The sequence below is a fragment of the Musa acuminata genome, chromosome BXJ1-8 (genome assembly GCF_036884655.1).
Source record: "Musa acuminata AAA Group cultivar baxijiao chromosome BXJ1-8, Cavendish_Baxijiao_AAA, whole genome shotgun sequence".
NCBI lineage: Eukaryota > Viridiplantae > Streptophyta > Magnoliopsida > Zingiberales > Musaceae > Musa > Musa acuminata.
This window is the reverse complement of record NC_088334.1, coordinates 8,916,699-8,932,892: the sequence shown is the minus strand read 5'-3', so window position 1 is coordinate 8,932,892 and position 16,194 is coordinate 8,916,699. Positions and strand designations below refer to the sequence as shown.

Genomic DNA, 16,194 nt, shown 5'->3' with positions numbered 1-16,194 from the left:
TGTCCAATAAAACATTTGCATTAAATACCATGCAGCTATCAGAGAAATTTGCATCCATGGACTCAGGCAGAATGTTCTTGAGCCTCTAAAAATTGCCCAACACAATACTCTCTAAAACTATGGAACCCGTGAAGCCAAGCGAAAAAGCTACCACTGGAGAACCATCTCCAGTAATATCATTGGGAGACAGGCAGCAATTTTATGAAACCTATACATACCTATAACCAGAAAACCATAGCAATCAAAATGGGCCATACATATCAGTTCTTGACACAAGATTATTACATTAGCACAGCAGAACAAGTGGACCTATGACTCCCACAGACCCAAGAAGGATGTTGACGCCCTCTGTGATATCCTGTTATGATGGGCACAAGGGGAGACGGTCTAGAAGCTTATCATGCTGCAGGCTCCTCTTCCAAAGCATCATCGTCACCACCATCACTGTCACCATCAGTGTCATCATCAGAAAACTGCATGGGTCCAAGCAGTGCGCTTAGACTTACTCCATTCCATCTCCCAACAGCTCTCAAATGCCCGAGTCTCACAGTAGAGGAATGCCGTGAAGATGACTCTCCAGCTTCATCTTCTTCAGTACCCTCTGACACAGTGCAGCTTCTAGCTTCCGGGAAGCACTTCAAAACCAAACTGCCCGTGCTCTCAAGAATGTCAAGACCTAGCACAGGTGATAGTGGACGGCCGATTACTTGTACATGGCACACACTTCAACATGCAAAAACAAATCAAGCGTTAGTTTATTGATTCATAAAATCTAACTTTGGAATTTCTAACTGGACTCAGATGAGCAGGCTAATGGATGCTTGGCATGCTTTCAAACAGTGTCAAGTCTTAGGATATCATGTTTTACACCTTCTTCCACATTTATATAGCAAATTCTACATACTCCGTACTATTATGAGCATTTGCTACACATACATGATCATCAAAACTGCTGCTGCAGTAAAATTCAAATAAAATGAATCACAATAAAAGATGATGGGTAGTTAAAAAAGAAAAAAGAAAGGAGGACACGAAATAGCCACAATTAATAAATTTCAAAATCATAATCATATCAATACTCACCATATATAATACAAAAAAAGAAAGGAGGACACGAAATAGCCACAATTAATAAATTTCAAAATCATAATCATATCAATACTCACCATATATAATACAAATCGTCCGTTTCTTGTTTCTGGACCCTACCCAGCAACTCGATTTGCAATATTCCACCAAGGCAGATAACTGGGCTACGAAGTTTGAACGATTGCAAAACATTTTCCTGGTTAACAATAATTTCAAAGGAGGTAAGAACTAGAAGAAAAAAAAAAATGTTCTGCTGGATATGTTTCAGAAGAACTAACTCTTGAACCTAGATCAAATAGTAATAATAAATATTACATCCTCTGTAATTTGACCTCAAGCCCCAGCATGACATATTTACTACTATAACATAGTTAACATCCACCAACTTCTTTTCCTTCACAAGTCACAACTGATGCAATTGCAAGACCATCACCCAACAGGTAAAATCATGTGCAATGCCACACTGCATTAGATGCATGCAGTTCCAGAGTTTCCTAATTAAGCCGTTTTTTTAAATTCATTATTATAGACCACTGAAATATTAAAAATAGTAACTGTAAGTTTCTATTAACCTGCTACTCAGTTAAATGAGAATCTTTTAGAACTATATTATTATGTTAGAAGAAAATCGACATTCACAAGTCACCTGCAACATTGGAAATTCAGGTGAAGTATATGTCCAGTAATAGTTGTCATCATCGGCTGATTGATGTTCTGCATACTCATTTGTGATACAAGAACTCTGTCCTTGTCCTAATCTGGAATAGCCCATCCGAAAACGTACAGACTTTGCTGAGTATACGGGATCACCAGGTTGAAAAAATGCTGAATAAATAAACACAATTATGGATAATCAATAGGAAGGAGCATTATCCAAGCATTATAATGACTAATAGGATATGTTAAAAAGGCAAACCTTTGAAAGGCCGTATCTTTATTTCGCTGACAATACAGAGATTTGCGACCAATCTGTACGTTAGACTCTCTGGAACGCTAGCTTCTCTCTGTCCACCACTTGACCAATAAGAAGGCCTACGGTCCGCTATTTCACTAGGTTCCAATGTATTTTCAATGCTCTCATCTGGATAATTGTCAGTGCTGGAAGCACAAATTGCCTGATAAATGCAATCCCTTTTACCTTTAGGCGAACTAAGACAATGACCTAAGTACAGATACACTTTGTGTTCTCTCTCCATGCTTTGCCATTCCACAGCAGAGCTAGATCCAACTTCTGTAGTCTTGGAAACTGTACTTACTTCAACAACTTGAGCAAATTTCGACACCTCAGGGGAAATCCTTAGGCACAAGTTTTTGGTGAAACCATTTGCAATAACTGCAGTATATGTCAAACAGCTGCATCAGAATCACATATGAAAGTTGGAAATAAAACTTTCGTAGAAAAAAATGTTTCCCAGCAGGACTTCCTAAAAGACAACAAATACAACTCGTTTAAACCTAAACTAAATGAGTCAAACTTAACTCAAATTTGACTCAAACTATGTCCTGCTGTCTGGACTGGGCTGCATAACCCTTTCCTTGCTATCCCCAATTTCTCCTCCATCTTTCCTATCTCTCATCACTCCTGCAAACATGCAACAAAAACCCCTACCTTACTCTGCACACTGTTAAGCACACATCCTCAGTTTTTCATTACCCAGTTTAATTGGTTATGAAACATAGTTATACGAGAAAGAAGGCAACTAAAATAGGTCAACTTTACATTGCAGTTTCAAAACCCTACAAAAAAGCATCTAATGCCATCCTCATTAGACTACTTCAGGGATCAACTCGATGGTCCAATACCAAATTTGCAAAATGTGTATCACTCAAAGCCTAAACTTCAAAAATATGAAAAATATTTCAAAAAATCTTTCTGTAGACTCTGCATAAAGAATTCCATGAGGTTCAATAAAAATCATTAGTTAATGACAATGCCACAGATGACAGAATACATAGAAAAGCAAAACTTGTAAGAAACTCTTATGTCCGGAACAAGCTCTACATAACTTGTAGAAGAATGCCCTTCTACAATAGTGCTAGTTTTTTACCTAGTGAAACCATAAAAAAATCCCTTGTCAAGGATCACATTTTGTACATTGACCTGGCTTAGTTTTCTCCTTTCAGATAACCATTGTTCATGTACCTCAGCCCACTATTATTTCAAACTAAAAGGTTCTCTTGTCTAAATATAAGACTCTCCCTCTCATTTATTTGCACCATTGCAAAAAGAAAAGTGATGGAAGTACATAAAAGTTATGCTATTCTTAGATTTGTAGACATTTCAACTGTTTTACAGCACATAAATTTGCAGTGACACATCAAACTCATCGAGTCTAAGGTGAACATATCACATATCCTGCCCTTTCCCCGCTGTGAATGTAGAACTGCTTCAAAATCCTCAATGGACGCAAAATGGTGGAAACCAACAAACCAAACAATCAATGGCGTAATAGCAACCGAGAAAAATAAGAATCCACACCAGATTCTACTCGCCCGCACAGGACGAGGTGACTCACCGAACCGGCGCCACGATCGGGACACGGAGCTGACCCGCACGAGATCACCCGGATCGTCCAGGAGCATCAGCACGGCCGTCGAGGCGTCCGGCCCCAGCCATTCCAAGAAATCCCAGCGATTCTCCATCGTAAACGATTCGCGGCGATCCGACTCAACCCCAGTCGGGCCCCAAACCAGGACACGGCCGCGGAAGAAATCGGTAGAGGAGGACGAGCAGAGGGGAAGAGAAACCCAACCGAGAGAGAGAGAGAGCAGAAGGGGAAAGAAATCGAGAAAAAGGGAAAAAGGAGAGAAATCTGAGAAGGAGAGAAAGTGAAGGAAAGGAATGGGAACGGTGGAAGGCAGCAACCGACACAGCTGGCCGTCAAGGAAACATGAGACGCCGAGTTTAGGTTCTAAATAATATTATATTTATACTCCGTCTCTATCTCAACAAGCAGACTCGAGCTTATGTTTTCTATTTGTGCCGGTTGACAAGAATTAACTCTCACTCTTTGATTATACACGGCACAGAATATTTAGAATGCCAAATTCTATCTTTTACTAAAATTTTTGCATCACAAATCAACGTAGACTCCTCTTATAATGTATTCTTGGATTATAAGAGCGAGCGAAAAAGATGAATTAGAAATATCGTTTCAATCGTAACTCTTTCGATTGGCAATATGACGATTGATCGATCATTGTTGTGGTAGTATATTAGACTCACGTACTAATGATTTTAAATCCTTATTTGATTTATTTTGAAAGTGTTAACTAGTTTGGTCGATAAAGGCTTTAATAATTTATCGTAAAGTCCTGAGCTCAAATTTATTTTTTATTATTTTTTTAAAAAAAAGTTTTAAATTATTTTATTAAATAAATATTTATTTATTTTGATAAGGTCATATTCATTTGTCAACTTAACTTAATGGAATTGATGCTCAAAAAAGAAAAATCGTTATATGTTCGTAATTTAGATAAGGAAAAAAAAGACGGTCTATATCTTATGTCTTTTTATCTTACTTCAGTTCAAATATAAAAAACTATATATCCAGTGTCTCGCTTCTTATAAAAGACTATATTAAGAGTTTATTCGATAAAACTCATCTGAAGAACAAGTTAACACGTGTGCATAAGTTCATTCATTTCCTTCCACATGCCTAAGGAGGTTGCTTTATATAGTGTTGTTCTTGTAACATCAGTTTAATGAGCTAATATTCACTTTATATGCTTTACCGACATGGGATGTCCGACAAATGCTTTGTTATCTCTCGAAGTTGACATGTCATATCGCATACATATTGATTGGATTTTATTTGACTTTTAGTTATCCATTATTTTTTAAGATAAGGGCTTGTCCATCCGCAAATATATTATTTGATTTGAAACATTAAACACTACTATATATATTAAAATATTTTTAAAATATATTTAAATTATTTTTTTTTTATCCTATATAGATGTATTAGGGATAAAAATGATGCTTTGAGATATTTTAAGTGCTTTAAATGCTTTGTTATTTTAGATGGATATAACATATATAACAGAGACACCTTATGTGGTATCAAATGCTGTTATGCCTTATATTAATGATTCGCTCAATACCTTAGAGTGTATGTCTATAATTCTCTTTTATAAATAAATATATCATGTGCAAAGGGCATATCTTGGGTACATCAAGTGTTTCAATTTTTTTTTTATTCTAGGTGAACATATCATATATAAATATAACACCAGTCGAGTGCCTCATATGTTTTTTTGTCATAGGTATATGCATTAAGAACAAATAAAATATTTTCAAATGCATCATATATTAAGTTTTTTTATCCTAGATAGATATATTCATATGGGATATCTTGGAGTGTGTTGAATGCCTAAACACTTCAAAAAATTATATACTTTTGGGTGGTCAAGCATTTCAAATGTTATTTATCTTGGACGAATACATTATATACAAACGAGATATTTTAGGATGCGTAGGGTGTTTTAAATAATTTAATAGTCGTGAGTGGTCTTATCATATACAAATGAGATGTATTTGGGTGTTTTGAATTTTTCAAATATTTTTTGTCTTGAGTGGATGCTTTGGGTGTGTTGAGTGCTACAACACAATAAGTTTTTGTGTAATCATTTTATTTTTTAATATAAATTTTTTTTAAATAGATGCAAAGGGTTTTTTTTTAATAAGGAAGCATATAAAATTAGGCGGCTTATGAACTCCAGAATTAGTCAGACTAGTTTGAGCCAACCTAGACTGGTTGGGTTGGTCATACCCGATTTGACTTATGTAGATATTGGACCCACGTGAACCTACTCTAGGTTGATTTGGCTATTTGACCTATCATGAGCTTACTCAACCTGAACTAGCCAAATTGACCAAACTAGGTTGGTTGAGCAATGTGACCCTATGTGAGATGGTTGAGTCAAGTTGACCCAACACAAAAGCTTTGTGAGCATGCTTGGATGAGGTGTGTATGATCTAGTAAGATATGCTGTGAGAAACATACATAGATAAATCTTTTATGTAGTTATGTTAGTAATATAAAAAAAACTATATTATTATAGTTTGAGACTTCAAAATCTCATTCTTTATATTTTACCCTAATCACTGATACAATAGTGGTGTATCAAACTAATTTACTGTGGGTTCAAAATCTCATACAACATATTTTTAAACGTGTCAACTAGTTTTGTTGATAAAAACTTTGATAGTTTATCATAAGATCATATATGATAATAAAGGATTATCACACAAACAAATGATCAAGAATTCAAGTTATAAAAATTGTAGAGTTATTTTTTCATGTTGAGACTAAGTTGGTCACAAGTTTAATCTGGTGAGATTAAAAGGAAAAAGGATTAATACAGGAAGAAGACGTATTGTAAAAAGTCATCTTGATGACGATTAGGAGATGATATCAAGTTGAAAATATCTCGAAGGTATAATTAGGTTAAAATAGTCATCTTAAGAATATGATCATATAAACAATTATCTTGAAGATAATTATCCTAAAGGAGCTGTTGTCATAGTAATGCGACTAACATGAAGAGCAATTATTTTGAAGGTGTGGTTGACTTAAGAAAGCGATTAACATAGAGAGACCAAATCACTATGGGCTTAGGAGAGTAGGGTGTGAACTTATTATAATCTTTGGCACACATTGCACCTATGATGACATGACATAATGAAATTGTGAAGGCAAAAGCTATATAGAATACTTTACTTTGTGTCACTTCTTAATGTTGTCTTTTTTCTTTTCTCAGACATAAAGGACTTTGGTTGCTATATGGTTATTTGTCCTTTGCAGTAACAAAAAGAATCTTTGAGTGTCAACGAGTTCCTTTTGTCAGTTGGAGTATTTTCACTAAGAATGGTCGGAAATGTCTAACACATAAACGTGTTGGATGTGGCATATAGGGCTATTTGCCTCATGAATACAATAACATGCTTTGAGAGGTGGGAGCTTCCATAAAGGCTCTCTAGATCGATCGAGTAGATAAATTTTTTGAAAGAATATATTCCTTTCAAATATAATAAGCGAAAGAGAATTAGTTCCAAAGTGTCGCTTTGTTGAGTTTTTTTCGCTTCCGTCTCGTGCTCATGTCATCGAGTTGTTTATCTATTTCTCATAATTATTTATATAAAATAAGATTTATCTCGTTAATTAAGTTTGCTCATATTAGGTTAGAGGTAGTTGAGATTGAAATAAATTGATTTCTTCAAGAAGCACTTGTGGTGTTGATTGGCCTTTCAAGGAAGTGATTATAATGTCTTAAGATGGGCACGTAACATTTTATCAGCTAGAAGGATAACTAATATGAAATTTCCTATAATGCTTAGAATTAGCTTCGATTGAAGAATTTCTTATGGCTGATAAACATTACGTATTTTTGTTAGCCGCTTGAATTTGTGGATGAAGCCAAAGAAGACCTCAATAAGAACAATCAGTTTGGTTAGATTTCTGGTTAGAAAAAAAAAAAATCTATGATCACTCAAGACGTATTGTTGGTAGCATATGCTTAGATATTGGGAAAGTAAAGAATTCTTGCCTCTATAGTTAGAATAATAGTCGAGATGGGTTTCTTTACTATGTGCTTTATGGGATAATCTATGCTCACTTTTTCTACGATATTATCTTGAGAGCTCTCGTAGTACAAATTTGATAAAATCAAATTTGGTCATCAATTTGAGTTAGCAAAATTAATTTGTTTGTGTCGTATTTTGAATACTATTTTATTCGGAAGAGAGAAATCTCAAGTATTTAAGATTTATCGTATTCTTAACTGGCTTTGATGCTTATCCTGCCTTCAAGCTATTTTCACTAACTTTCCAATAAAAATATTAGATAGATTACAACAAAACTTTCAACACAAACCAATAGAAAAGTATAAGGAAGGACACATACTATTGGAAAATGGAGTTCCAATCCTACATTTTAGATGTCGATAGGAGGAATTTTTCCATAGGTAAAAATATTTGTATTCTATCTCCCTTATCTTATATAATATTTTATATTCATATCTTATATAATATTTTATATAAAAATATTATGTTAGGATTTTTTTTTAAAACAAAACCTCTTTGATAATTAAATTAATGTGTTTGTGAGTTTTTAAAGATCATAAGTAAATTCATTTTTTGTCATGTATATAAGGAGATTATTTTATATACGATCATTTTTATAATCACGAGTTTAATTATTTAATATTATTCTTTATATGCTTTATTGACATAAAATGTAGAGTAGATGTTTCATCATGTCTGTGTGTTCAATAGATATTTATAATATTTCATATGTCAACTGTTGGTTGATAGAAAATAATAATTATATATTTAATATTTTAATGTACCTCTCAATATAGTTTTGTTAACGTTCACTAGTAATTATTTTATGGTATAAATTGTTTAGGAAATTAAGATATTCGTATGAAAATCTCGAATTCCGCGTGGAGATAAAATCATCGAACTGAGACGACACTAATGACCCTCACATCTTTGATTCACGCATCTCAAAGCAACACTTAGCAATGGGAATCGTATCTGACGGTCAGAAATGCCTGACCTTACTTGGATACTCATACCTTCGGGCTTAAAACTATTTGTATCGGAGAGAGGAGCCTTCGTTACCGATCGCAGCATCACGCGATTCTGCTAGGGTTTTTCGAAGCCATTCTCCGCGCCTCGAAGCCAAGGAGAAGGGGTGACGCGAGGGAAGAGGCCATGGAGGGCGACGATGAGGCCACGTTCGCGGCGGCGACGGGCTACGAGGCGATGTACGCCAACGGCGACGCCGGTGACGACCCGCGCCTGCCGCCAACACCAAGGTCGGGCAAGGCGGCCGTGGGCAGCGGAGGAGATCTGATGGACGTGGAGGCCTACGCGGCGCTATACACCGGCAGGACTAAGGTGGCGCGGCTGCTCTTCATCGCCGAGCGGTGCGGCAACGAGGGCATGCAGCTGGAGGCCTTCCGCTTGGCCCACGACGAGATCAAGAAGGGGGAGGACTCCCACCTCTACCGCGAGGCCATGGCCAAGATCGGCGATCGGCTCGGTCCGCGGTATGCCACCGACCAGGTCTGGGCAGACGCCGTCGATCGCCGGGCGGAAGTGCGGAAGGAGAAGCTCGAGAACGAGCTTAATATCTATAAGGTGCGTTCCGCCTTCATCTTTCTCTCCGATTCTTGTCGCCCTTGGTGAAAACCCCCGATCTGTTCTTCGTGACTCCTGGTGAAATGATCCACAACCTTGTAATAGGGCTTGTAGGGTTCAGCCGCAGTGCCCTAGAAGTAGGGATTGACCATGCTAGATAATAGTTTAAGGAATAAGGTATGGCATTCTAATGAGGAGATCATTAATCATGCTTGAGATTGCCATCTGAAGTTTGCATGACAATATGACAGACCGTAAGATGTTTAGACTCTATATTTTTCAAGCGAATTATTTTATTTTATTGTAGTGATTAGTCAAATACTTATTTTCTTTTCAGTACTCATAAGTTCTTAGCACACATCTTAAGGAAAGAGAAACTAAACTTTGCTGAAAGGAACTAAATCTAAACGAAACATCACGTTTCTTAAACTTGATCAAACTTAGCCAACTAACTCGCAACCCGATTCCCCTTACGGAGTACATGCGAAACCTGAAATCCCATAAATTCCTTTGAAAGAAATACAATGCTCCACCGAGATTTAAAATCCTCCAAGGATGAGTGCTCCTTGCCTGCAACAAATTAGCCAAAGCAGTATAGTCTTTCTGGCATGTGTCATCCCTTAAGGCTGTTTCACAGTATAAGTTGTCTCTACCGGTCAAGTACTTGCACCAAAAAAATAATACCTGCAATAGTCTCATCTTGGATCACAAAATCGATACCCTCATCAATTTCATGATCCTAATTAAGTTCGAACCATCTCACATCATGATGATCCCATCTATACTTCTAAGACAAATCACATTTGGCACCTCAGACTCTGGCTTCAACACCGAGCTATGAAATGAAGCCACAGTCTACCAATCAACACATTAAGCTTGGGATGAATGCTATGGAATGGATTATCATTCCAAGCCTTCCAAAGCACCCACAACCCTTCAGCAATCAGGACCTCATGCGTGGAAGCATTGTTGTTGGATAAATTGGCACCCTCACACAACCAAGCTTCCTCTTGCTGCTGGCCAAAATTTTGGAAATACACATTGAGAAGTTTCTTGAGAATCTTCCCAAACTCAATAACAAAACCACATTAAAAATATCCTAGCACAAACCTTAAATTTTTTATATTACTAGTGAAAGTTGAAATTATGAAAGTCATAGATGCAATGATTTTAATTTCGAATGATATCGTTCGTATCGGGCGGTACGTACTAGTTCACTAGCAGATCGATACGCAGACCGCTTGTTATCGAGCGGTATCAACCTAGCTGTGGCCTGGCTGTAGTGAGGGAAGAAGAAGCGTCGAGGGAGAAGAGGGAGAAGGCACTCGAAGAAGAGGGAGAATCGGGAGAACCTCGACGCTTCCTGATCCGACGTTGCCCACCCTCGACGATCCCGATCTAGGAGGTAACGAAGAGGTGACGGCTCAACTTCTTATTTGTCGCGTTCTTCGTTGAAGGCCGAAGACTCTTGCGGCCTTCGCCACGTTTTTTGCCGAAGGTCGGAGATGTCTGCGGCCTTCGACGTCTTCGCCAAACATTGCAGATGAGGAGAAGACCACATCTTCTCCTCATCTAATACGACGAGGAGAAGAAAAAGGAAAGTGATGTCGTCGAGGTAGCGTACACCTCCTTATATATATATATATATATATATATATATATAGTGGTATACTTTGGTGTATTGCTCAGTACGTCCGTACCGTATCATACCAAGCAAAGCTTGAAGCTCCGGTATGGTATGAAATTACGAACCTTGGATAGATGAATCTGAATGTACCATTAAAGCTTGAATGATTGTTATCTTAAGAATCTTATTTAGAGCATATATGAATAATTTATTTCCTTTTTCCACTTCTAACATCATAGTGTCTTGCTGTAAGCATCTTTAATCTTCACTATCTGCCTGAATTTGTTGAAGATATAGCGTGTACACATGATTGTCAAGTCCTCTGTCAACTTTTTAACTTGATCTTGATAATTTTAAATTTCCTTTTATTGTCCTAGCTAATGCTTGATTTTAAATTACCTTAGCAAGTTTGACTGATCTTTATTTTTTTCCCTTAAGGTATGTACTTATGAAGTTCTTAAAATCATTGTCTTAATGTATCAATACATTGTTAGAAGCTCTTGTGTGATGCTTCCTCTTAAGTTCATGTACTACATTATCTTATGTTTTTGTCTCTTCATGAATTATCAACTGTCTTCTTGAACTTTTTGTGCAGACAAATTTGATCAAAGAAAGCATCAGAATGGGTTACAATGATTTAGCAGATTTTTTCTATGCTCATGGTCAGCTTGGTGATGCCTTCAAGAATTATGTTCGTACACGTGACTATTGCACTACCTCAAAACACATTATCCACATGTGTTTGAATGTTATTCTGGTCAGCATCGAGTTGAGCCAGTTCATGCATGTCTCCAATTATGTCAGTAAAGCAGAGCAAACACCAGAACAGTTGGATCCTGTAACCCATTCAAAACTGCGATGTGCTGCAGGGTTGGCTCACCTAGAAACAAAAAAATATAAGCTTGCAGCCCGCAAGGTAAGTTTGTTGCAACATTTGTATCTTTTAATGCCATTGTTAGTATCATCTAATGATGTCAAAAGCACTAGGCACTATACTATCCCTTATTGGTCATTGCGCTAGGCACTCCCCTAGGTACTTGCCCAAGCAAAGCAAAGGTAATCAAGAATATAACTCTAATCAAAATGATCTTCATATCATTTTATCAATACAAGAACTTGTTATTGTTCTACCCAAAATATTCCGCTTCTAGTGGTATAGCCACGAAATGTGCAAGTGATAACATTAGTGTCTTTTGGATCCCCTAGATAGGTGTACCTTCACACAAGATCCTTTTTAATGTTAGCCGATGATGTTTTCTTTGACTAACCTATAATTATCATTGTACCTAAATTTTAGCTTAAATTGTCTTGTTAAATTGATTAGTTAAGCCATTAAGAGAAGGATGGAGAAGGGATAGGAAGAGGAGAGAACGGGAAGAGAAAGGAGGGCATCGACAATGCTGATTGCTGTATGCAGAGAAGAAGAGGGATGGGAGAGATGAGAGCGGAGAGGGTCAAGAGAGAGAGAGGAAGGAGAGTAAAAGGAGGAAAGAGGGAATAGACAAGAGACAAAAGATGATGATGATGGCAGCCTAGCATCCATGGAGAGGAGAGAAAGAGGGAGGAAAGAGAGAAGAGGGTAGAAAGAGAAGAGAGAGGTGAGGAAATAAGATATTACTGAATGGAAAGAGAAGCTGGGGGTGGAAGGTCAATGATAAATGATAGGGCAGAGCCTAGTTGTTGGTTATTTGTGGCAGGTGTTTGGTTTGAATCAGGTCCAGATTGGGTTTGGGAGGGAGAAGTTATGCAAGATTATTGTACTTTATTTCTTGTTTGAATAACTCCTATTTGTTTTATAGGTAATTTGCAAACATTGTAAATTGTCAATTGGTAACGTTTTCCATAATTCTACATTATTCGTTATGATTTCCCAAGGAAAAAAAAGGAAAGCCGAAAAAGAAGGATTTTCCACTATAAGGAGGTTTCTTCTTGATTGAAAAATGTTGATTAGGCTGAGGAGGGAATTGATAAATTGGATTTGGACCAGGTTGGGGATTTGGGTAGCTCAAGCCAACCCAGATGAGCACTTGGGATGCCTAGCTCTTCTGTTAAGGTAATCACCTAAAATGTGCCTCGCCTAGGATTTATTGAGGTGCTCAGGTCTTGCTTCGCCTAGCCTGAGCATCTAGATAAGCACCCTCTTAATTTCACTGGTATCACCTTTTTGATCAATCTGACAAGTTACTTCAGTAGTGGCCTTATGGAACTTTCGTGGTATGCTATATGACTTTTATGGTAGGGTCCTTAGATACTGATTCTTGGGAATTTGAAAGATTGTTGTTTTCATATATTTATGGTCTTTATGCCCACCCATTTGTGCCTTCAGAATTCTGATGTGTTATCAATGTAAAGAGTTTGTACCAAGGCTATTAGGCTGATCTTGAACTTAATTTTCAGAACAACATTTCTTTCCTGTTGACTATGTCAAATTAGAAAATATCATAAGAAAATTTTAGGAGATTATTAGTAACTGTACTCACACTACAGAGGTAGTTTTTGTCTATCTGTTTACATTCTGTTATCTCATATTTATTATAATTGGGTGTGACATTGAATTTTTTATTTTCTATTTTGATGCTGAACAGAATATTCAAAGGTTGAACAATGTGTAGGCTTTATTTACTTTCTCCCATCATGTAATTTTTAAATTTAATTATTTCATCACAATTGATTGGAAGTTTTTCTGATGTTTCTGTTTGTGGAATCTGCTGCTTTTATGGACAATCTGAGGTGAATAGTATTGTAATAACTGCAGTTATGATATCTCTTTAAAATCTAAAATTGCTTTTTTGTTTTGGGGTTCCATTCGTAGATACCTATCATGTTACATCAGTGCCAACATAAATGATATTTTTTGCTTATTAGGCCCTTTCTTGTATATTCTAATTAATGGTTTCAAATAATTCTACAGTTTTTGGAGACTGGGCATGAACTAGGAAATAACTACACTGAGGTGATAGCACCACAAGATGTTGCTATATATGGTGGGCTTTGTGCGCTTGCTTCTTTTGATCGAACAGAGCTTAAGGTCTTTCCTTGTTTTTTTTTAAATGTTAATTGTTTTTCCTTCTTACCTTCCGTTCATCCATCCTGTATTTACTGTTTCTTTTTTTCTTTGCCAGAACAAAGTCATTGACAATGTTACTTTCAGAAATTTTTTAGAGTTGGTGCCTGAAGTAAGAGAACTTATAAATGACTTCTATGCAAGGTGAGACTGGACTTTTCAGGTTTTTCACCTTTTTGGAGATGAAGTAGAACACAGAAAGATATTGATCATTTGAAAGTTCCTCGACATGTATCCGTCTAATTAATTGATGCATCAGTCTTAGTCTAAATTCTTGATCCAGCTTATTTTTTTAGCTTATTTATCATAGATTTCTTATTGTTTAAAGTTCTATGCACTTTTCAGATTCAGGCACTTACCATATGAAAAGATATTTTCACCATGAGATCCATAAGCTTCCTGAAGAAACGCATTAGATCCTGCTAAATTAATTCAACATGTTTACATGTCGAATCACTTGCTTAAAATTAGCATTCCTTTAATCTCACTGCAAGTTACATAGTGCTGGATTGCTTTAAAATTTTGTAGGTTGTCACTTAATGGGATATGTGTGCTTTTTAGAGTTCCAGAACTCTAATTTTGGGTTTAACATTTTTTATGCTCATTCTGAGAACAATGTTTCACTGCAGTCGCTATGCCTCATGCCTGGAGTATCTCGAGAACCTTAAACCAAATCTACTACTGGATATCCATTTGCATGATCATGTTGAGACACTTTACACTGAGATTCGCCACAAAGCCATTATTCAGTATACAATTCCATTCATTTCTGTTGATCTGCATACGATGGCTGGTGCCTTCAAAACTAATGTTGTTGGGTTAGAGAAAGAACTGGAAGCTTTAATTACTGATAACCAAATTCAAGTAAGTCGACATCTCTTTTTTGATTGAACCTAAGTATGTCTGTGAAATGCTTGCTTTATATTTGTTGTTAATTAAGAAGATATCCGAATTAGTTCCTTTTTCTGCATGTTAAGTCTCCAGTTTGGTTGGATATTATAACTTTGTTGGTATGTGGATTGGCTACAGGCTCGGATAGATTCTCACAACAAAATTCTTTATGCGAGGCATGCTGATCAAAGAAATGCAACCTTCCAGCGTGTCCTACAAACCGGTGTCGAGTTCGAGAGAGATGTTAGGGCCATGTTGGTCCGTGCAAATTTGGTCAAACATGAATGCATCACCAGGGCAGCAAGGAAACCTTGAAAGCTTAAAGGTGATCTCATGACTGGAGATTTTAGATTTGCACCCACCATGGATGGAAAATGATTGTTATTCTTTTGCATTGTATTCAAGTCCATTGTACACGTCGGCACATTGATATGTATTTGCAGGACAATGACTCCTGTGCGTCGGTAATCTATTTTGTTGCAATAGCGGTTATGTACATACTTTTGAGGATGAAAACACCTTCACACATATAACCGTTCAGGCAATTATCGGAGTACTTTGCATGTTGATTAACATGACAATTCTTTTTATCTGAAATCTAAGAAAGATGATGAGATTCCGGTCCAGGTTAACTGGTAATTTTACATTCTGGTTTTAGTATAATTCTACTGTGCATAAGCTTTTAGTATAATATTTTGACTAGGAATGGCATTTAATTTTTTTTAATATTTACTGTATGCTTTAATTAACTTAGATTCCAGTCTTGCTCTTTTATAAATTCTGCTTAAAATTATAGCACCGGACATAAAAAGCACTGCTTTAATGGGTACACAACTTGTTAGGTGATGGATATCGGGTAAACTAAGGGAAGAAGAGAGGAAGACCACCGTGAACTGGTGCTGACTCTCAATTATTCGGTGGAATGATGACAAATGTTTTAATTACCACTTCATCTTTTCCGTCGTCGGATGTCTTGTCGGTGGTAGTGATAAGCTGTAACGATCTCTGCCTCGGATCACTAACAAACATATTAAATCACATGATCTGGTGCCAGAGGCTGGTCGCTCATGAACAATCCAAATCTACATCATTAAACTCCTTGGCGCATGTTCTCTTCCAAACGTGAAGAAGAGAATCGAACTCGCTTTTCCCCCGTTGTATCGTTCTTCATACTCGAATTCGGTTTCATTTTTTTTTTTGGTCTTCCGAGAATAAATCGTGTGAGAATTGAAGAACTCCAACCAAAGCGTCACATCGCCTTTCCCTGCTCTTCTCTCCCTGTCGTCAGCACCATTGTTGCCTACTTTTGTATGGAACCAGAAGTTGTTGAACAAAAGCAAGGCGCCAAGCAGACGCTCGCCGTCGCACATCCAT

At 36.9% G+C, this 16,194-nt stretch overlaps 2 protein-coding genes across 2 annotated transcripts; one reads left to right on the top strand and one right to left on the bottom strand.

The window, feature by feature from the left end:
• On the bottom strand, positions 1 to 3,977 carry LOC135587427 (F-box protein At4g00755-like). Its single transcript, XM_065078830.1, has 5 exons — positions 3,606 to 3,977; positions 2,006 to 2,422; positions 1,736 to 1,914; positions 1,167 to 1,285; positions 1 to 723 (listed from the first exon to the last, which is right to left on the bottom strand). The coding sequence occupies exons 1-5, from the start codon at positions 3,730 to 3,732 to the stop codon at positions 399 to 401; spliced, it is 1,167 nt and encodes a 388-aa protein (XP_064934902.1). The 5' UTR covers positions 3,733 to 3,977; the 3' UTR covers positions 1 to 398.
• Positions 3,978 to 8,694: 4,717 nt separating this feature from the next.
• On the top strand, positions 8,695 to 15,365 carry LOC135587426 (COP9 signalosome complex subunit 1-like). The gene is made up of 6 exons (XM_065078829.1): positions 8,695 to 9,238; positions 11,461 to 11,781; positions 13,777 to 13,893; positions 13,988 to 14,073; positions 14,559 to 14,793; positions 14,959 to 15,365. Exons 1-6 carry the CDS (start codon positions 8,810 to 8,812, stop codon positions 15,133 to 15,135), a joined length of 1,365 nt encoding a protein of 454 aa, XP_064934901.1. The 5' UTR covers positions 8,695 to 8,809; the 3' UTR covers positions 15,136 to 15,365.
• Positions 15,366 to 16,194: the final 829 nt, after the last annotated feature.